Source organism: Bos indicus x Bos taurus, chromosome 24, assembly GCF_003369695.1.
Source record: "Bos indicus x Bos taurus breed Angus x Brahman F1 hybrid chromosome 24, Bos_hybrid_MaternalHap_v2.0, whole genome shotgun sequence".
In the NCBI taxonomy this organism is placed as follows: Eukaryota; Metazoa; Chordata; class Mammalia; order Artiodactyla; family Bovidae; genus Bos; species Bos indicus x Bos taurus.
This window is the reverse complement of record NC_040099.1, coordinates 34323563-34347394: the sequence shown is the minus strand read 5'-3', so window position 1 is coordinate 34347394 and position 23832 is coordinate 34323563. Positions and strand designations below refer to the sequence as shown.

The window sequence follows — 23832 nt, the reverse complement described above, 5'->3', positions numbered from 1 at the left end:
TTTTGCTGGGTCTAGTTAGTTCTCAGACATAGAATGTTGAACCCAAGTTTGTTTAGCTAGCAGTACAGGACCAATCACAGTGAATTTGAACTTGTAATACATTGCAAAATAAGAGATTTATGGTGTAACCTGAATTCCTTGTTAGTGATGAATATAACTGAGATCGCTTGTTACAAGAAACTTTTATAACCTGCTCACCTTTATTTCACATGTTTATGGGGACTGGCTTCACTTATGATCTGCAGTTGACAGTCATAAAGTTCTTTGTTATAATGGCAAATTCTGATAACAAGTTTGCCTCACATTGGCTCCAAATTCCACTGCAAACTATCATAAATGACCTGTTTATAAAATGAACTTTCCTGTCCCTAATTTACTTATTTCATATTTATGAAGAGAGAAAGGATTGCTCTTCTGGGAAATTATTCTCTTTTACGGATAAAGAAAAAAAAAAAGAAGCAGCAGCCCTGAGGTGTAAGAGTTCATGTTTTCATCATTTTAACAAAGCAAGTTCCCAAATAGTTCTGTCAGCCAAACATACTTGTTTCCACCAAAGTCAAAGTGATTCTTTCTTAGCACCGACTTCTTAAAAATGTGGCAGTGCTAAGAGGCTTCCCAGTGTCTCTTTGGTTTTACAACTTGTCTGTAAAGAGTATGCTGTAGCAATAACAACAGGACGTGAGTTGTAAAAACAAAATTCAATTTTTAGCTTTTGACTTTGCCAACAAAGATTTTGAAAATCTCTGTCTTTTAATCTGAATAGTCAGTGCATGCTCAATCTGTGTTTTTGTCGTCTATTCTTCATAACTTTTCTTAAATTAATCATCACAGCCAACTTCCCTAATTCTATATCTTTCAACTTGTTTTGGTCCCTGGATTTTCCCCATAGGTTTTTTTTTTTTTTTTAACTGAAGTCATAGCACATTTTTAAAGTTGCCTATCTAGGTAATCGAAAAGCAAACTTAGATTTTTGTCATTCTAGGTAAGAACTTAGACTAGCTTAAAAAGCCCCTCTTTATAATTCACACATAATAGTTTAGAGGAGATAAACTCCACATAAGGATGTTATGGGTATAAAGGAAACATAGAAATCAGAGTGACAGACAGTTGACCTTTTCTGACAAATTTAACCCTTTGTACTGAGAAAGAAAAGGCAGCCCACTCCAGTATTCTTACTTAGAGAATCCCAAGGACAGAAGAGCCTGGCAGGCTATGGTCCATGGGGTTGCAAGAGGTTGACACGATTTTATTGACTAAAGCACCGCCACCACGTGAGGAAAAGTTCTATACCGACAGGGTAAATCAAATATAGCAGCACCGCCAAGACAAGGCCGGCACTAACACAGTGTTGTAGAATTCGCTTGTCCTTTGGAGAATGGATAATACAGAAAATTCAGGCAATAGGTGATCATGATGATAATTAATGAGATGTATTAAAATATGTTTCTTTACAAAATTTTTTGGTGCATCTTCCAAAATTCATTTCTATTAATATATATAGGCTTTTCTACAGTTTCTGGTTTATTCCTCTGCACATTCTGAGAAATAGACCTGGTTATCTGAGTTTTCAGATGAGGCAGAGACTCCCCAAAGCCACTTAACACATTGGCAGGCAGTTTATGACTGCATTTCTTTACTCAGACCTCTGACAACAACAGTGAGCGCAGGCATTGGCCAGTATTGTGACTGCTCTAATCTATGCTAATGAGCTGGGGCAGATCAATTGATCTGTATTAGATGGGCACACTTTGGTCCAGGAAGGTCAACCTAATTACACTTCAAGGTTTTTTTTTTTTTTCCCCTCAAGGGGGACTGCTCAACCAGGTACATGCTTGTTGCTGGCAGGGACACGACACGTTGACGTGTGTAGCATATATGTGAAAAGCACTTACGTCTGTCCACTCTCTTGTGCTGCTTTCTAGCCTTCCTCCCGGCGGCTTGGATTGTCCTGCGCCAACTGTCACACCACGACCACCACTTTGTGGCGCAGAAACGCCGAGGGCGAGCCTGTGTGCAATGCCTGTGGACTCTACATGAAGCTCCATGGGGTGCGCCACCTACTCTGCTCTGTGTATACACCTTCAGTGTCTCGTTTGTACTCAGTCTCAGCTTAAAAAAATCAGCAGGGGAGAGGGCATGGAGGTGAAGGATCTGATTTTTGTATACACACGTTTGTGAATCTAGGGGTCTGTTAATTATTCTAGAACTATTATCATACCGGTAAGAAACAAAAAATGATGCCAGTTAAACTTATACACGTCCATAGCCAGACATCCAGATTGTAGAAACACAAAAAGGTGGGAAATGTGCATTTTAGAACTGATAAGATGGTAGTAATCTTTTTTTAAAAAAAACTGTAAAATTGAAGTCTAGTTGATTTATAATGTTGTTTCAGATGTACAGCAAGTGATTCAGTGATCCATATGTGTGTGTGTATTCTTTTTCAGATTCTTTTCCCTCTTAAGTTATTAAAGAATGTTAAGTATAGTTCCCTGTGCTATACAGCAGATCTCTTTGTTATCTATTTTGTATATAGTAGTGTGTGTATTTTAAAAAGCTGTACACATAAAAAGAAGAAAGCATGGAACCTACTAGAAATGGACACTAACTAGTTTATAGCTTAAAAATGTGAATGCAGTCAAATACATCTATACAGAAGAGTCATAACATTGGATAGCTCTAGTTAAAAAGATGTTGCATTTTAAGCATAGCACAAGATATTATAAAATATGCCAACTTTAAAAAGAAAAATAACCTTGGTATATGTAGAAAGAAGAATTCACGATCTCTTTGAAATAAAAATATGTAATTCGGTGGTTTCACTCTGTAATTAAAAGTTGTTTAAAACAATAAACGTTAAATTGAGGGAAGAGATTCTACCTGGCAAATTACCCCATTTTTTCCCCCCTCTGGAGGAATCTTTGCATTTGATGGGGAAAGTGTAGTCTTTGTGTAGCTGGAATCTATGAAGTGTGTATAAAAATTGGATTGAAATTTATGCCAAGTTCTTTTAAATGAGGGCTTTCAGTACTGACATTCAGTCTTTAGTTAGTTTGGTTTTTCTGCAGTATAATATTTATTAAACTTATGTCTTACGTGAAAAATTTTTTAGGTGCCTCGACCCCTTGCTATGAAAAAAGAGGGAATTCAAACCAGGAAACGAAAACCTAAGAACATAAATAAGTCAAAAGCTTGCTCTGGTAAATATAAGAAAATGCTGTTTGACTGTAAAATATTTGCCAGCCTTAGTAGAGTATATGTATATTTATGAGGTTAATTTTAACCGTTACAGGTAATAGCAATAATTCTGTTCCCATGACTCCAACTTCCACCTCTTCTAACGCAGATGACTGCAGCAAAAATACTTCCCCCACCACACAACCGGCAGCCTCAGGGGTAAGTGTTAAAACAGCATAGACTCTTTCTCAGCTAGTGAGTTGCTCTCCTGTATATTATCTCCAATTTTATCTTATCTGGTAGTACAATAATCTAAACCAACAGTTCAGTTTAGTTAGCTGATACCTAAGAATAGTTTTTAGAGGAAATTACATTTAAATGTCAACAAAATGACAAACTTAAGTACTTTACAAACCTCTTAATTAAGATCTATATCATTTTTTTATGGTTGAATTAACCTAAGTAAAAGCAAGAAGTTTGGGTTTGAAGTGCTTTAAATTGTTTTATTTCCAGGTTTTTATCTGAGTTTATATATATGTGTGTGTGTATACGTACATATGTATGTATATCTATATATCTATATATTTCTAGTGTAGATCAGGCACAGCTCAATGGTTTTATATTTCCCAATGCCCATGACATTTAAATTGCTTTTGCTTATCTTATCAACGTCTTCCCTGGTGGCTCAGTGGTAAAGAATCTGCCTGCCAATAGACGCAGGAGCTGCAGGTTTGATCCCTGGGTTGGGAAGATCCCCTGGAGAAGGAAATGGCAACCAACTCCAATATTCCTGACTGGAAAATCCCAGGGACGGAGAAATCTGGTGGGCTATAATCCATGGGATTGCAAAAGAGTCAACTGAGCAACTAAACAACAACAAATCTTATTGACTCCAGCCTTTTCTGTTCTCCTCTTCTCTTCCTTCTTTCCCTTTTTCTCTCTCTCTTTTTTTTTTTGAAATCATCTACCCAAAGCAAAACGTCATCACCATGAGCCACATGCTGCTGTATTCACTGATCTTCACCTAACTGCTGGTCCTCTGCTGGGCTGGGCAGCCTTGCCTTCTTATAATGTTCCTTGATTGTACCCAGGCTTATTTCAGCCTTGTGGTCAGCCTGTGAGCAACTGGGTTTGTGAGATTCACACCCCTACGAGGATGCCTGAGTTTTGGTGCAGATCTCAGACTTAGTTTCAGTAAAGCCATGATTGAAACTCAGTTTTTCTCAAGTGAAGAGCACTTTCCCACTCTAGGGTTTCCCAGATTTACCTGGAATGCCCTTTAAAAATGACCTGGCCGCACCCTGGCCCTCAGAGATGCAGGCGGGCCCGGGGCGGTAGGTTTTCCCAGAGTGCCCCGGGTGAGGATTACACTGAGACTAGTTTAGGATGAAACATTAGCATTAAAATCCCTATTTAGTAATTCTTTTTTCCGTTGATTTTTGCTTTATTTGGGGTACTTTGAAATACTACAGATTCCTGGGCTCCACCCTGGATTTTCTGAGTCAGCGTCTCTAGGGGTGGGGCTTGGAAATTTGTGTTTTTGAACAATCACTGCAGGTGAAATTGAAACCACTGCCCCCGAGGTGTCTTTGAACTGGGAACCTTGGAGCTGGTATTTTTGCTGCCTTAAACTAACAAAAATTAAACATTAAAGTAATCTGTTTTTAAACTGCTTTAAACTATATTTGATATTTTCTTTATCCTCCAATTCAAGCTCTTTTTATAGGGGAGGGAGGTTCTTTAATGAACAAGAAACATGTTCAGAGTTTCAAAATGGAAAAAGCTTTTGCTGTTATTTGTTGCAGACACATGTTCTTAAAGAACATTCTTGCCTTTATAACCTTCATAAAGGTGAATGCTGCTGAAGGACTTTTTTTTTTTTTTTTTTACAAGAGGCTAACGTGTAACTTAAAGGGTCTAAAGTGGTAAATAGAAGTTACTTGTAAGGAAATGAAAAGATCGATATTATTTTAAAATTTCCTTTATTAAGCCCTAAGTCCTCAGAAGCAATTATGTAGCTTGAAAGTGTGTTAGTCACTCACTCGTGTCCTACTCTGTGACCCATAGACTGTAGTCTGCCAGGCTCCTCTGCCCATGATATTTCCCAGGCAAGAATCCTGGAGTGGGTATCTATTCCCTTCTCCAGAGGATCTTCCTGACCCAGGGGTCAAACCCAGGTCTCCTGCATTGCAGGCAGATTCTTTACCATCTGAACTGCCATGGAAGCCAATTATGGGGCTTGCTACTGCTGCTGCTGCTAAGTAGCTTCAGTCGTGTCCGACTCTGTGCGACCCCATAGACGGCAGCCCACCAGGTTCCCCCGTCCCTGGGATTCTCCAGGCAAGAACACTGGAGTGGGTTGCCATTTCCTTCTCCAAAGCATGAAAGTGGGAAGTGAAAGTGAAGTCGATCAGTCATGTCCGACTCTTAGCGACCCCATGGACTGCAGCCCACCAGGCTCCTCCATCCATGGGATTTTCCAGGCAAGAGTACTGGAGTGGGGTGCCATTGCCTTCTCCACAATTATGGGGCTTACGTGAGGTAAAACAGTGTTCTGATTTTCCAAATCATTGAGGGACCAGCTACGATTTCAGCCTCAGTGGTCTATCTCTACTGGCTGAAAAATGGGTTGCTGCCTGCTCCAGCTCACTTTTGTCAGTGCTACAGTCCAAGCTTAGTGAGGCAAAAGCTAAATTTGAATGATAAATGGCACAGAAATAGAGATATTTGCCCTACAATAGGCTTTAGAAACATGGTGAGTGGAATCTGTTTTGCTCACGTGCTGGTTCTGTGATGTAAAAATTCAAAATTGACTCTTTGCAAGTCCAATCAATTTTGCCCTCCAGGGGAGGAACTGTGCAAAGGCGGTGACAGGATTTAGCCTGGGCATGCCTGGAAGTGGGACCTTGGGAATCCGGAGGCTGGTCCCAAGGCAGCCTTGGTATCTCGGCATCTGTCTCACTCGGGAGCCTGCTTCCTGGGGGTGGCTGGCTGGCCAGTGCCGTCAGAGGAAGGCTCAGTTTCCCACTAGCAGTCAGGATGCAAAGGGATTTTAGTATTAAAAAAAAAAAAAAAAGTACTTTAGAGATTGGGGGAGTTGGAGAGCAGTGCCCTATAAAGTCCCCATCGCTTCTGGAGCCCGGGCAGCTTCCATGGGAGACAGCCGTTCGAGCCCCAGACAGAGCAGTTCTCCGAGCCCAGGTGGCCTCAGAAATGCGTCCTGACAGCTCTTCCCAGAGCCGGGGGCGGGGGGTCGGGGTGGGGTGGGGGTGTAGAGAGGATGGCCCATCATCCCCTCCTCCCTCCAAGGACCCATCCCTCCCTGGCCAGGGCTGGCACCTGGGCTCCTGGGTGTTCCCCGACGGCCAGCCCATCGGGGAACACTGGGCTGAGTCCTTGGTGCCCTCTTGACGGGGCCGTTAGCGGACGCAGGCTTACTTGGCAGAAGCCAACCTGCTGGCCGCCTTATGGAAAGTGTCCCCTCCAAGGATAACTGAAGCCGACTCAGTGGTGCCCCATGAGCACCAGGGTGTGTCCTTGTTGGTGCCTTGACCCTCCTGGGCTGACCGGTTCTGCGTGCGCGTGGCCACTGTGGCAGCGGAGGTGCCATGAAGAGTCTGCTGGAGGTGTTATCTGTGAGCAGCTGGCAGAAGCATTTGTGAAAGGCGGTTGTGTTGACAAAGATGTGACATGTTCCCACTTAGGTCTCAGTTTATGATGTTGGAGGACAGCTGTTGTTGTGACCGACTGCTTATAGGATTTTGTGAGTGCTGTGGGTAAAGGGGATGTTGCTATATCCCCGTAGCAAAGGTATATCTGGTCTGTAGCACAGGGTTCCTTCTTTGGCTTGACCCTTAAACCTCCTGTGGTGATGAGTCTGCACCGTGGATCTCCAGTGGCCCCTGTGACTGGTGGGGTGGAAATTAGTCCTGCAGGGAAGTCCTAGTTTAATAGGGACAGCCAAACTCCAGAACGAAGGGTGATCACAGGCACGTTCCTAATGGAACAAGGCAACGGGTCACGTGCTCTACTTAGAGACGTCAGTGGCTACATACCTGCTTCTCCTGCCTTCCTTAAGGATCGTGAGTTAAAGCAGAGAAGTCGGGTCTTTGAGAAGAGACCTATCAGACTGATTGTGTTAATTCCCGTTTGAGGAATCAGCTGCTGGAGATGACCAGCAGGCAGTCCTAGAGGACTTCTTTCTTTACGTTCCAAGGTCCCCGCCTGTGGGCACATTCAGCGGTGGGCCTCTCAGGACCTGGTACCTGAGCAGATCTGGCTGGACCGGAATATTCTAGGGGGAGAGACAGGAGAATCATTTTTGCGCTGCTCTGAAGCTTCGTGCTGTTGACTTTTTGGCATGTCTTAGCTTTCTGTTGCTCCTTTGTGTTTTACACTTGATCTTAGCCAAAAGGCTGAGAAGTGATGCTCCGTTGTGTTTTAACTGGACTTCTGTCTCATTCCTTCTCATGGTCATCGGCTCGCTGACCTGGCTCCCTTAGAACTCAGTTTCTCTGTTGCAGGCTGTGCCCATGTGGTGTGGTTTGGGAGGTGGAGGGAGGGCAGTTTGTCTCTTTTATGAAAACAGGAAAACCTGTTGCTGCCGCCGCGCAGCCTGGTAGTAAAATAACCCCTGTCTTGTTCCTTTTAGAATTTTTGAAAAGTGATTGCAATAAATGATTTATTTGCTTTCATTTATATAACACTTATTATTCACTAGACCATATTATCTTTCATTTTTCTTTTCCTTATTTTTTTCTGTGTTGATCATAGTTTTAGAATCAATTTCTTGTATGGAATTCTTTGGGTTGAGAAATGTGTTGAACTTAATTTTTGATACGTTGATTAATTTTGTGACTTTGGAACTTAAATTTCCCCAGAGTAGTTTTTTTATTCAGTGTAAAATCTTATATCTGTAAATTTACTGAAAAATGAGTCTTTAGTGGACCTGAATAGACATCAGATTTTCTTTGCCATTTGTGTTCTCTGTAGATTATAGGAATATTTAAATCTTTAACTGAATTCCATTTCTTGAGTTGTATTTTTATGGTATTTGTTGTTATTGTTATTAGACAAATATGATAACATTTTGTTTCAGCAATTCCCAAATAAGATTTAACAAGTAGCCTCTGTAGATTCCTATCCCTCTTAGGACTTGTAACTAAAAATTTATAAAACTGGAAGATACTTTGGATATGTACTCACATACATAAAGTGTGTGTGTGTGTATATTATACATATGCTTGTGCCATATGTTTATAACTCATCCCGCAATTTCTAGATAAAGGGTATTTCTCAATTTTCTTTGGGACAGGGAGGATTAATTTGGTGCGAAGATGAACAATAAGACAATGAGAATAAGAAATCACTGAACATATTTTGCCCGCCTGAAAGTAGTTCTGTTGATGATTATTTTAAAAAGTTAAAGCCTACTTAAATTTATATTAATAGTGCAAATATAATGTTGAAGTCATCATTGAACACATAATGTTGAAATAAACACAAACTCTATCTGAGTAGCCCTTGCCTTGCAGTCCTTGTTTTATTGAAGGAACATTGTGCTGGGGTGACACTGTTTTTTCATGTAGTGAAACAAGGTTCCAGACATTGAATTGTTCATAATGTGGTGGTAGTGATGGGAGCACGTATGTACAGACAGATGAGATTTGAAAAAGCTATAAATGAACAACGAAGTAGAAGTCAAAAGTAGGGAGCCGTGAATTCTGACTACAGGGTTGGAAACAGCTTCACAGAGGAGAGGAAATCTGAATTAGTTGTGGAGGATTTTTGTAGGGGAAAAATTGGGATCGAGGCCTCCAGGAAGAAGAAGAGCATGGGTAGCTATGATTCTTCAACGGCACAGTTTTAGGAATTCAGTACGGCTGAGCTTAGGGTGTAAAAAGCCAACAGCAGGAGATGAGATGGATCAATTAGGTGGAAGGCAGATATTTCAAACTGCTTTCAAGTCCATATTAAGCCTTAGGTAGGGTCCATACTAAATTCATTTCTAAATGGTGGACTTTCTCTAATACTTACTGTGGTTTCTCATCAACCATGTAGTTACAGTCTGACAATTAAACCATCCTGAACTGGGGGTGTTTTGATAATTGATGTAAACAAATGCTTGCATGATCCTTTTTTGTACATTTTACAAGCAGGGTTTTCCTCTCGCAGTTACAAAGGAAAACTCCCTCCTCGAAATTGTGATGTGTCCTGACCTTAGAACTTAGAATGTTTAGTTTCTTGGTCCCTAGGGGCTCCTTGGGGGCAAGATGGTTCCAGGTGACCCTTCAGAATGGAGACTATTAGGGAGGGCGTGTTGGTGATAGGGATTCATTTCCTCACTTTGTGGTTGGTGGTTGGTGATAGACGGCTTCCTGGGAGAGAGGCAGGCGTCCTTAGACTGAGACACGGGGATCGCACCTCAGATTCCTCTCTGCCTGGTTCTCTGCCTTTGGGTGGGCCTTGCTCATTGGTCAGTTTCTCTGTGCTGAATAGGTATCTCAGTTCCTGCCTCGTGTAACCTCAGGGAGGCGGTCTGCCTGGGGAGACTCTTCCCTGCAGCCTCTCCTTGGTAACAGCTTTATGCAATGACCTTGTCAGAAGCAATACCTCTGGGCTGCATGGTGCTAAATCTCATGCTAGAAGTGGTTTGAAAGAGTTAAGTGCTTAAGTGCTCGTAGATGAGGTGTAGTGATTTAGGGACTGACATTTCTTGGGCTGTCTGGATGTCTTTATAAGGCCTCTGAAGAAAGGTTAGGTACTTGGCAAGTTAATATTTTATATTCTTTTTATGGATTTTATTTTATATGTTAATATTTGCATTCTATGATGAAAACGGGAAAACATCCCTTGAGTCACGTAGCTTCTTTCTTTATTAGTAAGTTTTATATTCCACTGTCTTTTCCCCTGAGTAGTTGAATCACTTTGGATTTACCCGACATAATGATTGGTTACACAATTATAGCTTCTATTATTATTAATTATCTTTATAGTGGTTAGATAGCTGAAAGGAACATTCACGAAGGACCTACATACAGTTGGAGTTGCTTTCACTCAGAGGACTTCACGTGTCAGAAAGAGAAGATTTAAGAGGCTGCTGAAGTGGGGGCCAAAGTTCCTGCTTAACTCTTACATTGAATGTTCCACACACACCTTTAGGGCACTCAGGAATCGGGTATTAGTGGATTAATCATCATGCTGGTTGCTTTGAGTTTTCTCTGTTTCTTGTACTTTCTCGTTTGTAAGATTGTGGGATGTAGGAAGGCAGGAGACTAACTTCTGCCAAGTACCTTTTATGTTCCAGTTGTTTATGTATCTTTTTTATTCCCAATTATCACTGTACAAATGAGGTATCTTTTTCTATTTTCTATTTTGGGGAGTGACACTCAGTAATAGGTCCAAGGTTATGTATCAGATTAAGAGACGGGCTTGGAATTGGATCCAGGCCTGGCAGATCCAGAGTCAGTGTTTTTACCACTACAGCACACTGAATTCATATGTGATAGTATACGCGCTGTTGAAATCTTTAGAGGGAAGAAATGGCATTTTCTTAAAGAAATATGATTAATTTTGGTTAGTTTTGGCTGATGGTACAGCTAGGAGAATAGCACCATAGAAGTGATTTGCTCATGACCAAATATATAAGCTATATTGTATACATTTTCTTGTAAATATACTTATCAATAAAGCCCATTGCATTTCTAGGGCTTTGTTAGCTGGGTAATAGGAAAAAAACAACAGGTAAGCATGTTTACTGTTGTTGACATGCTTAATATGATGGTAAAAAGTCTCCCTTAAAATATGAAATACAAGATCGAGGTACCAAAATCCTTTTGAAGTGGGATTTAAACCTGTGCTTAGCGAGTGCCAAGTGAGTTGGAACTTGCAGAATATGCAAATTGCCTTCAATTTAATTTTTATAAAATCATTAAAAAGCATTTCTTAAAGAGGCAAGCGTCCATTTCCCCCACCCAAGAGTTTATAGTCCAAGATATTTTTTTTTCTCTAAATGAATAAAAAGAGTTAAAAAGGCATTAATCTCGCACAAGGGTCTGGGAGAGAGTTGCACTTAGGTGTTATGAGCGGCTCATTTGTAAACCAGGATCCGGAGTGACTCCATAAGGTCACAAGACAAGCCCGCCTTGCAGCCGGGGCTGGAGCCGACGTCTCCCACCGCTCCCAGGGAGTCGGCCCATCATCGCAGTTATTAATATACCACTCGCCACTTGCTGCAAGCCATGAACATAAATATTTTGTTGGCATTTTATCTTCACGCTCCTTACGTGCCAGGCTCCCTTTCTTTTCTTCTTTCACAGCCCCTTCTAATAACTCACTCACGTTCCTGTCTGACCACATTGGCCTTCACTGAGAAAGTCACACGTCACCCTGGCAAGGAACGTGGAAGCATGTGGAGTTTGCATAGTTTCATTTTGATTTGAGGGCCTTTTCTAGACTTCCCGTTTTTTCTTTTTCTTTTCTTGTGTGCTTGTGTCCTGAGGAGGATGGTGGTTAGAAATACACTTACTACACTGATATCCAATGAGTCTGTATGTCTGTTAGGAAACAGTAAAGCTGTTTCCTTCTTTAAATAGTTTGTAACCTATGTGTCCACCCAATTTATCACAGGACTGTGGTTTGTTTAATAAGTGACTCATTGTCACAATCTGAAAGCTAGAATGCTAGGTAAAGAATAGTGTGGGTTGGGTGTCTCCTTTTTGTTATGGCCTCAAGTTAGATGGATTCATCTCAGAACACAACTTTTCTTTGCAGATTACAGATACTCTGTGATTTTTTTTTCTTCTGCCTCTATAAGAATATACAAAATTGTCACAAAACATGAAATAATGTTACGGGAAAACACAGCCAAATTTAAGAAATCTGGCTTAGGGTGCCCTGAAATGTTATTGCTAAATGAATCTTCGAAGAAAATGAATTCCTTTACTGGAACAAAAAGTAATTTATTATGCATTTCATGGGTGTCTGCCAAAAGAGTTACTAGCAATATGAAGATCTAATGGATATGAATTAAATACAATCTGTTAGCCCTGTGTTTAGACCAATTTGTTAATTTTCTCTGAAATTTGAATAATTTTAAAAAGCATCTCCAAAGACAGGTCTTGACACAGGCGATCATTCATGATTCGGCTACCTACCACATCAGGGCAAGTACTCAAGCGTTTGTGAGCTGAAGCGAAAAGAGATGATTTTATTCACCCTAGATTTTAAGAAAGATTTGAACAAATAACAGATATTTGGAGGCTTTTGAGTAAACAATTCCAAGTCATTACTTGACGATGTTTAAATGATAATTTACTTGGTGTACGTCCCCTTTTGGTAGCTGTTAGCATGGCATGGTTTTAGCAGAGCTGGTGCACACGCTCCAGAATCATATTTTTATCCTGTTAAACACAGCATGTGAACAAGTGCTCAGTCGCTTCAGTTGTGTCCGACTCTGCGACCCCATGGTCTGTAGCCCGTCAGGCTCCTCTATCCATAACTGGAGTGCATTGCTATGCCCTCCTCCAGGGAATCTTCCCGACCCAGGGATTGAACTCTGGTCTCCTACGTCTTCTGCATCACTTGCGGATCCCTTGCTACTGAACCACCAGGGAAACAATACTTGTAATTGAAAGCTCTCATTATGTTTAGTCATCTGATTCATGGTGGAGCCTGAGTATGGTCTGAAATTTATTCTCTGGGTTCACGGATTAACAGCTGGAAGGACACAGTCAGGCAGCCAGGCGCTAGCTCCAGCTCTGTGTGTGACTATAGTGAGCTGCCAAGGTTTTGTAAAGCCCCTGTTTTCCTCCCTCTACTAAAGGGGAAAAATAATTCCCACCATCTGGTCCTTAGGAATAGAGTGTAGCATAAGTGGGAGATGCCTACAGACAGCTTTGAAGCTCAAGAAGACTAGCACTGTTTAAATATGACCTTGGAAATTGATAGTGATGTGCTTTATTTGCATGGCATTTTTTTTTCCATCCCAAGACATTAGACATAAATCTTTACTTTCTTCATGGAGGGAATTTAGAGACATAAAGCTATTATGTTAACAAAGTAACTGTGTTTAAATACTTTTATTTCCCTGATAGCAACGATTTTTCATTTGTTGTGATTCTTAGCAGTTTCATAATGCTTGCTTACTTTTTTTTTTTTTTTTCCATAATGCTTTCTTGTCAACATTGCTGGGTGCATGGACTGCTGTCCATTTTGTCTAGCGGAGATAGACCAGAGCAGGGGGCTCATCCAAGCTCCTATAGCTAATTTTTAAAAGTTAACATCCTGATCCACCAGGCTTTTTATCTTGCCACTGGATCTTTTACCATTGAATTTGACTAAAGTCATCCATTTTGGTTCATTTCAGAAGATAAACCTTTTCTTCAGGAGGCCAGTGACTTCAAGTTGTGGGACAAACCCTTTCTCCCCTGCAATTTAGATTTGTACAAGTTTGGCCAAAAAGATAGTTCGGATTTTTCCGTAACATATTCTGGAAGCTATGGGGGAAAAAAATGAAGGAACTTTTTCAGTATATCAGGCTCTTACTGATAAACCCAGGGTCCTTGTAAACTTGGGGCCACGCCTTCATCACAACATGCTTGCTGTTTGTGTGTACGGATGTGTAAAACAGTTTGCTTCTTCGCCCAGAGTAGAGTGTGTCTATAGAAGAATTCTTTTCCTCCTTAAAAATAGCAGCGTCTAGCCTCTGGATGTAACCCGGCCAGTTCAGGCCCGGAAGGGGGAAGAGGGCTCAGGGGGGTGGCTGATGAACCCTTCTCATTAAGGAATTTGTTTGCTAAACGACAAAGAAATAAACTCTTCTGTGAAACACTGAGTTGGGTCATCGGCTGAGGTGACCGTGACCCTCTCTTCTTGAGCTTTGTTGAGCAGTTGTGGGAGAATTCGCGGTTTTGTCGCCATGGATGGCTTTCACACATCCTGGTGGAGACAGAACCTGTGCGTGTTTGTGTAGCTTCCTCGTGTTACCTCCGCAACCGTCAGCTGGGTCACTTTTGTGTCTGGCCCCTCTTCCCTCCATCCAAACTGAAATGACCATGGAAGTTAAGGTTTATCTGAAGGTATTTCTACTTTTGCTGAAACATACACTTAGTTTTTCTTTCTTCTTCTTCTTTTGAGGAAGGCTGCTGTGAAGCACCACAGGGTCTAACCTAGAGGTTATGAAAGCAGTCTGGGCTAAGTGGCTCTATTTGTGTCTGACTCTTTGCAACTCTATGGGCTGTAGCCCACCAGGCTCCTCTGTCCATGAGATTCTTCAGGCAAGAATGCTGCGGTAGGTTGCTGTGCCCTCCTCCAGGGGATCTTCCCAACCCAGGGATCGAACCCACATCTCTTCCATCTACCTGCATTATTGTTTAGTCGCTGAGTCGTGCCCCACTCTGCGACCCCGTGGACTGTAGCTGCCAGGCTCCTCTGCCCATGGGGATTTTCTAGGCAAGAATACTGGAGTGGGTTGCCATTTCCTCCTCAAGGGGATCTTCCTGATCCAAGGATCCACAGTCTCCTGCTTGGCTCAGTGGCTCTTTACCACTGAGCCACGTGGGAAGCCCTAGAAGAGAAGACAGCTTTAGCAGTGAGGGGTGGCTGGCTTCCCCTCGCCCAGGAAATAGCTGTAACCATAGCTTACTTAGAGGTGTAGGAAGGAGAGACCAGACACTGGAAGCTGACAGCCTGAATCCACGCTGAGGAGGCAGTGTGGTCATCTTCAAAGTCCTGTGCTCTGTCCCACTTCCCCCAACCTGTCAGGGGTGCTGGGTTTGTTTCTCCAGATCAGCCCATTCCTTTTTGGTTTTCTTCCTCAAAAACAAAATTTATAATTCACAAGCCAGAGAACCTCTAATTCTCCTGGAAAGGCTGTGTCTTCTAAGGATTGCCTTTGCTCTGATGTGTCACCTTTCCAGGACTGCTCCTTGAGTACCGTAGGAGGCTTTCTCTGGGCCTGTCTATTGTGTGACGAGTAAAGGAAAAGAGAGAACTGACACAGTTGTTGTGTCTGACTCTTTCGACCCCTCGGACTTCAGGCAGGAGCCCGCCAGGCTCCTCTGCCCATGGGGATTCTCCAGGCAAGAACACTGCAGTGAGTTGCCATTTCCTTCTCCAGGGGATCTTCCCAACCCAGGGGTTGAACCCTGGTCTCTTGCATTCCTGGTGGTCTCTTTATCGACTGAGCCACTAGGGAAGTCCTGGTGAGCCCCAGTGTGAGTCAGATGCCTCTGGGCATCCACTGGAGGAGCTCACCGAGTCAGAAATCCTCGACTTTGCAGATCTGTGTCTGAAAATGAGCAAAGGCTTATTCTCACGGGAAAACAGTCTGGGTAAGCCAGAAATCACTGTGTCGCCTCACAGGCCAGGGGAGATTTTCCGTGTTCGCGTCGGCAGCTGCTACTTGTCCCTAAATTAATTTATTCCTGTAGGAGGTGGGGTGTCCGGCTGGTTGCTCTGGATCCCCCATCTGACCTGGCCTGCTTTTCAGTGCTAAGCCCGGCCTGGGTCGGGGCTGATAACACATTCTTTCAACAGGAAGTGCCTCCATTTTCAGTCTGTGGGAGGGTGGAGGCCGATAAGCTGGGAGTGGAAACACAGAACAGATTTCTGCTCCACCCTCGGGTTGCACTTTGATCAGAGAAAGAGCCAGGACCTGGGCTGGCCAGGCTGCCTCCCAGAGGAAGAAGGATGGCTCGGCTGTGGGCGTCCAGAGTGCTCTCTCCTGCTTTTGTTCAGGAACTTTTGGGGGATTAGGCTGGTTTAGGTTAGTGACGTGCCTGCTTTGAGATGTCGAGATGTCTGCATACTGATCTTTTCAGGGATTTAAGTAGATGTGAGAAGACCTTAACTGGTTGACAGTTATACTTATGTGTGTGTGTGTGTGTGTGCGCGCGCGCGCGCGTGCGTGAACGCTGGGTCCAGGGTCATAATAAGTTATCTCTGATTTTCTCCCCAAATTGAACTGATTCCCTCTCTCTTTTTCCTTTTAACTTTTATTTTAAAACTTTTTATTTTGTTTTGGCATATAGCCGATTATACAGCCTTCCCTGGTAGCTCAGCTGGTAAAGAATCTGCCTGCAGTGCAGGAGACCTCAGTTCGATTCCTGAGTTGGGAGGATCCCCTGGAGAAGGGAAAGCCTACCCACTCCCGTATTCTGGCCTGGAGAATTCCGTGGACCGTATAGTCAATGGGGTCACAAAGAGTCAGACACAATTGAATGACTTTCCCTTTCATAGCTGATTAACAATGTTGTGATAGTCTCAGGTGAACAGTGAAGGGACTCGGCCATACATGTACCCATGCTCCTCCAAACTTCCCTTCCATCCAGGCTGCCACGTAACACTGAGCAGAGCTCCTGTGCTATAAAGGAGGTCCCTGTCGGTTATCCATTTTAAACATAGCAGTGTGTACATGTCCATCCCAAACTCCCTAACTATCCCTTCCCCCATCCCTCCGACCGGCAAACATAATAAACTGCTTTTTGAGAGGCAGCTTGCATATCTCCAGTGAGGGGAAGATACTTAACATGACAACGTGACAAGCCAGGTCTCTTAGGAAGGAGAGTTATGCCAGTTCTAGACTTCTTCTGCAGTTAGATGCCAGTTTCAAGAGCTCAGGTTGTACTGATGGGCCCAACTGTGTACTCTGTGTGATGTTTTCAGGTACCTGAAGCTGCGTTTCACACGTGCATGACTGGCCAGGTTCCAGTCTGTGCCAGGTGTTGTGGAGGTGACTTCAGGGTGTGTGTGGGCCCCTCTGATCCTCCCTCCATTCCGATTCCTCCCTGTTTTTCATGCTACTTTATGACTCTGTCCAGCCTGGCTCATTTCTCAAGCTCTGGTGCCTTGTGTTTCCAGACCTGATACCTTCCACTCTTCCCCAGAGTTAGACTACGCTGTGCCACTCCATTAAAATGTTCAAAAGGAAGCTGTAGATGGCTAATAATAGGTTGGGCCCTCTCAGGTGGTCCCTCACCTCCTCACCTGGGTTCTCTTGAAATACCTATGTATGCCCATGGATAAGTTGTAATTATTTAGAATTTCTTTCCTGTGGTTTTTCAATTAACATTGCATTACAGGATTTTTCCCATTTTGCTGCATGATCTTATTAGGTTCAATAATTGCATAATTGTTCACTGAGTGGATATCCCTTGCTTTCCCAAACCGTCTCCATATTATGAGACATTAGATTATTTCTATTATTTCCATGGTTTCCACTATTATAATAACCCTGTAATGGATGTCTTCCTGTGGGGCGTCTTTCCCTCCCTTTGAATTCTTTCCTTATAATCCATTTCCAGAAGTGAAATTACAGCACTCAGAAAGGTATAAAGTTCTTGATGGGTTCTGCTAACTGCCTTCTAAGGCTAGTGCCAGAGTGTAGCCCCGCCAATCAGGGATGGAGGGGTCTGGCGTTATCTATCCTATCTGATCTCATCACAATCTCATTATGTGTCATAACATAAAATTTCAGTTTTTTTTTAAATTGAGGTATGATTGACATGGAAAAAAATGCTGTGCATTGCCACATTCCTTGCTTAAATAGTATGTGATAAGTGAAAGTGATAGTCAGTCAGTCGTGTCTGACTCTTTGAGACTCCATGGACTGTAGCCATCCAGGCTCCTCTGTCCATGGGATTCTCCAGGCAAGAATACTGGAGTGGGTTGCCTTTCCCTTCTCAAGGGGACTCTTCCTGACCCAGGGATGAAACCCAGGTCTCCTGCATTGCAGGCAGATTATTTACCATCTGAGCTACCAGGGAAGCCCTTAAATAGTATATCCTCATTTAAAAATTAAGTTTCTCAAACCTTGGGCACAAGTACTTATTTTATTTTTTTTTCTCACAGGTAACAGATATTGCTTTTGATTTCAAACGAGTTGATATTTTTTTTCAGGAGCGCATCACCCCTGTAATTTGGGATTTGCTTGCCATATAACTTGCCATATAACATTTTTGTCTGAACAAAGAAGACAATAGCATTTCAATAGTAGCTTTTAGGACTGTTGTTCACGTGTAAGAATAATATTCAGGGTATTAATATTTCTTTAATGCAGCTTATTTGATAAAGGGCCAGTGAGCCTTTTGAAAGGGTGCAGGAGGGCCTGGCTTTCTTTCTGAGGAGAGCTGTCATTGATGGTTAGAATAATGTCCTGGTTGAAGTGAACTTAGCTCTAGCTGAGTTCTTAGGGTTGCTCCCACCCATCCGTGGCTGCAAATTGCCTGGTGAAGAATGACATTGGGGAGATTCCATTAGGTCCATGCTCCTTCACCACAATAACAAAATTCTCAGAGTAGCATACGGCTTCCCTGGTGGCTCAGATGGTAAAGAATCTGCCTGCAATGCGGGAGACAGAGGTTCGATCCCTGGGCTGGGAAGATTCCCCTGGAGGAAGGAATGGGCTGCCCACTCCAGTATTCTTGCCTGGAGAAGTCCATGGACTGTAGCCCACCAGGTTCCTCTACAGGGAGGCCACGGTCCATGGGGTCGAAAAGAGTCGGACACAGCTAAGCAACTAACACCTTTTCATAGTAGCATGCACGCACTCAGTCTTGACTATTGTCAGAGACAAGGGCTTTCTTTATATATTCTAATTTAACCCTTGCAACAATCTCCTGATGTAGCTGCCTGTTTATTTTTATTTTCCAGGTGAGGAAACTGAGAAAGTTCTAGGTCAGACTTTACAGTTTCCCTCTCCCATAACCTCTTCTGACTCGTTGCTTCATGTTCTTCCCTTTCAGCCGTCTTGTCTTGGAGCAGGCCTCCCCACATCCTGCATTCTTCCAATTTTGAACACCCTTTCCTCACCCACAACAATAGCTTCCCTTGAAGGAATGTTTAACATGGCAAGGGATTCTGCGTCTGCAAACATTAGCTCACTTAATTGTCGTGAACATACTTGAGGTAGGGCTGGTTTCCTGAGGAGGAGGCTCAGGAGGTGGGTGGCTGAAACCAGGGAAGAATTGGAAAGCCAAAGCTGGTCCCACCATGCAGGCTGTCTGCAGCTGTCCTCAAGGTATCCTTTCTTTGCAATTCGTTTTCCGACATCTCGTTCCACCTTCCTGTCTCAGACAGCTGTTGAGCGGTCTTACTTTTGAGTGTATCTGTCCTGGTTTCCCCACTCAACCTGGGAACAACTGTCTCTGGGGCTCATGGCCCACTGTCTGGCTCTGATGTGCCCTGCTAATGTTGCTGGTTGTGACTTGTGGTGACAGCACGGCACGTCTGGTCATTTGAGGTGAGCTGCTTCCTGGGCCAGTCTAGGCACCCCTCCATTCCAGAAAACAGCACTGAAGTCAGATTTGTCAGATATATGCGAAGAAAATGCTTTTTGGAGAGAAAAGGTAGGTAATATAAAGCTGGATATGACAATCATGTACAAGGGACCTCACTCTACTGGTTGTATGATAGCTCTTTTCTAAAATGAAGACTCCTTTTATAATTGAATAGCATCCTTTTATGTGTTTCTTTGGGGGTTAAGTCTGGATCCATGGTTAGCTTGCTTATAGCTGAAGTTTTCTAAAAGGAATCACCATATTTGTGCATGCTCAGTCGCTTCAGTCTGACTCTTTGCAGCCTCATGGACTGTAGCCCACCCGGCTCCTCTGTCCATGGAATTCTCCAGGCCAGAATGCTGGAGTGGGTTGCCATGCCCTCCTCCCGGAGATCTTCCGGATCCAGGGATCAAACCAGCATCTCCTGCATTGTAGTTGGATTGCTTACCCCTGAGCCACCTGGGAAGGCCACCATATTTGTATGTGTATGTAAATCCATAGCTTTAGTTTGTTTAACAGGGTTATTTCATCTATTTCACAAGAACCTACTTTAAATATTAGACATCTCAATGAGTTTGTGAAACTTCCTTTTTTTAGGCACCCAGAGCCCTTTGTTTACATCTTTAAGCTCATGTTATTTAAAAAGAAGTTTTGGTGGGTTGTGCTGTTGCTGGATTTTCACAAACCTTCATTTTTTGTCAGGGAGGGGAAGGGTTGGTTAGCTGTGGAAGGGCCAGTTTTGGTCTGTCCAGCTGGGGGGAAGTTCCATGATCGGACTTCCTGCAGTCCTGCCTCTCGGTCCCATACAGTCATTCTGAGGATTCGAGACCAAACCAGATCTTCTCCAGAGAGGAGAGGGTAAGACTGCATCCACTTCCAGGCCCCTGAGTGGAGTCAGGGACCCTCTGGGAAACTTCCATTCATTTGTTCCGTGTCTGGTGCCCTGTGTTTCTCTGAAGTGGATGTAACACCAACTTGGCCAGACAGATGGATGTTTTAGGATTTAATGGGCTTGTGAATATAAAAAAGAAATGCTTTGAAAAGTGCAAGATGTTCTACCTGTGTTAAAAAATATATATATACAGAAGTTTATGGAAACCCTGAAAGTTCAGAAGAAATACCAGGCTTCCCTGGTGGTTCAGTGGGAAAGAATTCACCTGACAATGAAGGAGACATGGGTTTGATCCCTGGGTTGGGAAGATCCCCTGGAGAAGGAAATGCAACCCACTCCAGTATTCTTGCCTTAAAAATTCCATGGACAGAGGAGCCTTGTGAGCTACAGTCCATGGGATCCCAAAAGAGCTGGACATGACTTAATGACTAAACAACTCCAGTGCTTTAGAAGGAAGACAAAGTGATTTAAAAGTATGTGAATTTGGTTAATTAAAAAAAAAAAAAAAAAAAAGCCAAATGCAACTGTTTTCTCAAACCATGGTCTAAACATGATTTTAGTTATTTTGATTTGATTTTACTAGATAATATCATGTTTGCTATTTGACTTTTTTAATTTGGATGGAAGGAATGAATTGAGAGAAATGACCTTTTGCTTCAAGAAATGATTGTCATGATAATGACACATATAAGATGCTAGCATTTTCTTTATCATGGGGCCTGCTTCAAACATGACCTGTTCTTCTTGAAGAATTAAAGCCTGTGTATGCATGGGTTAATTTTCCATGAAGTCAGTGCCCAACAATTTCATTTATCAGGCCTTGCTGAACTATGTATCTTTTCCTTCTTAGACTTTAATAGAACTGCTGAGCCTCATGGTTCTGCTGTGTGTGTGTGTGTGTGTGTGTGTGTGTGTGTGTGTGCACGTGCAGTACTCTGCACTTTCTCTTTTGCAGAGATTAGAGTGTGCGGGCATCCTTAGGGCCTGTGGACCTGTGTGGTGTGGTTTGTTTCACTGTCAGAGATATGAGCATTTGGCACTTTTTACAAATAGCCTCCCTCCAGTTCCCCTTTCTACCTGTGTCCACGCAAATCTTGCTGGGTGGTTCCTGCCATGAGTTAATAACATGAGCAGGAGGCTGATTCTAAGAGCTGAAATCACCAGGGTTGGGTCAAGGGCATCTCACCGCCCAGTCAGCAGCTCTGCTGGCTAGTCTACCATTTCAATTGTCTGTCCCTGACATATTTTTAAAAAATAATAATTTAATATATTTTTTATTATTTTTTTCATTGCTGCATGGCTTTTCTATAGTTGTGGCGAGCAATGGCTCCTCTCTACTCTCGGTGCTTGGGCGTCTCATTGCAGTGGCTTTTCTTGCTGTGGAACACAGGCTCTGGGGCACGTGGGCTTCAGTAGCTGTGGCTCCTGGGGTCTAGAGCACAGGCTCAGGAGTTGAGGCACACAGTCTTAGTTGCTCCGCTGCAAGTGGGATCTTCCTGGATCAGGAATTGAACCCGCGTCTCCTGCATTGGCAGTGGATTCTTTACCACTGAGCCCCCACCAGGGAAGCCCTGCCTGACACATTTATCGGTAACTGTCTCTCCCCTTCTCTCCGTCCCCCTCTTCCACCAGGCAGGCGGCTCAGTGATGTCCGGTGCCGGGGACAGTGCCAACCCCGAGAACAGCGAGCTCAAGTACTCAGGTCAAGACGGGCTGTACATCGGCGTCAGCCTGGCCTCGCCGGCCGAAGTCACATCGTCGGTGAGGCAGGATTCCTGGTGCGCCCTGGCCCTGGCCTGAGTGGCCGTGGGGACCAGAGGAGGACGCTGCCGGCCCGTGGGACCGCCTTCACAGATCCTCTTGGCAAGCAGTCCGGACTGGGCCGAAGATGCTGACCAGACATCTTCCTCTGATACATGATTTCTGTGCCTTTATTTGAAAGAGATGAATCTCCCAAGAGGCTTGCTCTGCCTTGCCCCTGGGGCTCTGCCTTGAAGACCCAGGGAGAAGAGGCTCCGTCTCTCCAGGGAAGGACTGGGGCAGCCCACAGCCTCCCTGGCCATGGTGGCCACTTCCAGGCAGCTGGTCTCTGGGTCGGCCAGGGGATTGGATGTCCATCGTGCCATGTGCTGAAACCGGAACTGCGACCGGGGCCTTGCCTGCCGTGGAATATCGAAAGAGATTTTTAAACCAAAGTTTTATGTGTATTGCCCCAAATCATGTGCTTCTTCTGATCAGTTTTGGTTATTCCAGAATTTCTCCGCCCCTTTTCCACAGCCCCCTTCCCTGATTTCCCGCGCGTTTATGGAGAAGATCCTTCGTTTGGTACACACCTCCGGAGGCTGAGTCGGTTCTTGAGGTCTCTTCAAAAATATCACTCGGTTTGCAGGACTGCATCATAACTGTAACATACACTGTGACTGACGTTTCTCAAAGTTCACATTGTGCGACTGACCCGAAGTCAGTCCGAATTTGTAAACAGGGTAGCAAACAAAAGATATTTTTCTTCCATGTAAACAATAATTTTTTTAAAAAGTGCAATTTGCGTTGCAGCAATCAGTGTTAAATCATTTGCATAAAAGATTTAACAACATTTTTTATAATGAATGTAAACATTTTAACTTAATGGTACTTAAATAATTTAAAAGAAGAAAATGTAAACTTAGACATTCTTATGCTTCTTTTACAACTACATCCCATTTCTATATTTCCAGTTGTGAAAAAAATATTTCAAGAACAAATCTTCTCTCAGGTAAATTGCCTTTATCCACTTGTTAAGAATTTTTGTATAAGAACACCAGTATCGCCCTTTATTTTACTGTGGAATATGTGCTGGAAAAATGGCAACAAAACTTTACTACCTAACAGATAACATTTGTAAATACTTTAGGCATCTGTACACACCATGATGGAGTCTCTATAGTGTGACTAACCCACAGGCAGGTTGGTTTACATTAATTTTTAAAAAATGGGATGTCATATGGAAACCTATTTCACCAGAGTTTTAAAAATAAAAAGGGTATTGTTTTGTCTTCTGTACAGTGAATTCCTTCCCTTATAGTTTCGTTTTGATACTGTGTATGGCTATAGACATTCATATAAAGCAAGCACATGTGATATTTGCAAACGGTCTTACAGACTTTCAATGAATTGTCCTCTTGGAGCTGTTTTATACCTTGATTTATACCTGAAGTTGCCACATGGTGTCAAGTTTCCACTTTCGTTGCATTGAGGACAATTTTATAAGTGAAAAAGACCCAGGAGTATATGACACTATCTGTGATAATAAGCATTCTGTTTAGGATCAAGCCTTAAAAACATTGAAAAAGTCCAGAGTTTCTTTTCCACTGAATGAAATATACTCTGTGGCCCAGAGACAGAAGGAATTCCTTCCTAGTTCCTCCCTTTTACAGAGTGTGGTGACATCTCCAAGCTCACGTGAAGTTAAAGTCTTTATACTCAGCAGAAGAAAGAAAATGATTTGAG

General features: G+C 43.1%; 1 protein-coding gene across 2 annotated transcripts in view; it reads left to right on the top strand.

Annotated features, from left to right (window-relative positions):
• The window catches only part of GATA6 (GATA binding protein 6), a 32214-nt gene extending 8822 nt beyond the window's left edge, over positions 1–23392 (top strand). For both annotated transcript variants that reach the window (XM_027525680.1, XM_027525681.1), the window contains exons 4-7: positions 1923–2048; positions 3113–3200; positions 3293–3396; positions 21979–23392. In XM_027525680.1, coding sequence (XP_027381481.1) covers positions 1923–2048; positions 3113–3200; positions 3293–3396; positions 21979–22146 — 486 coding nt within the window. In that variant the 3' untranslated portion in view covers positions 22147–23392. The remainder of the gene's footprint in view (positions 1–1922; positions 2049–3112; positions 3201–3292; positions 3397–21978) is intronic.
• Positions 23393–23832: the final 440 nt, after the last annotated feature.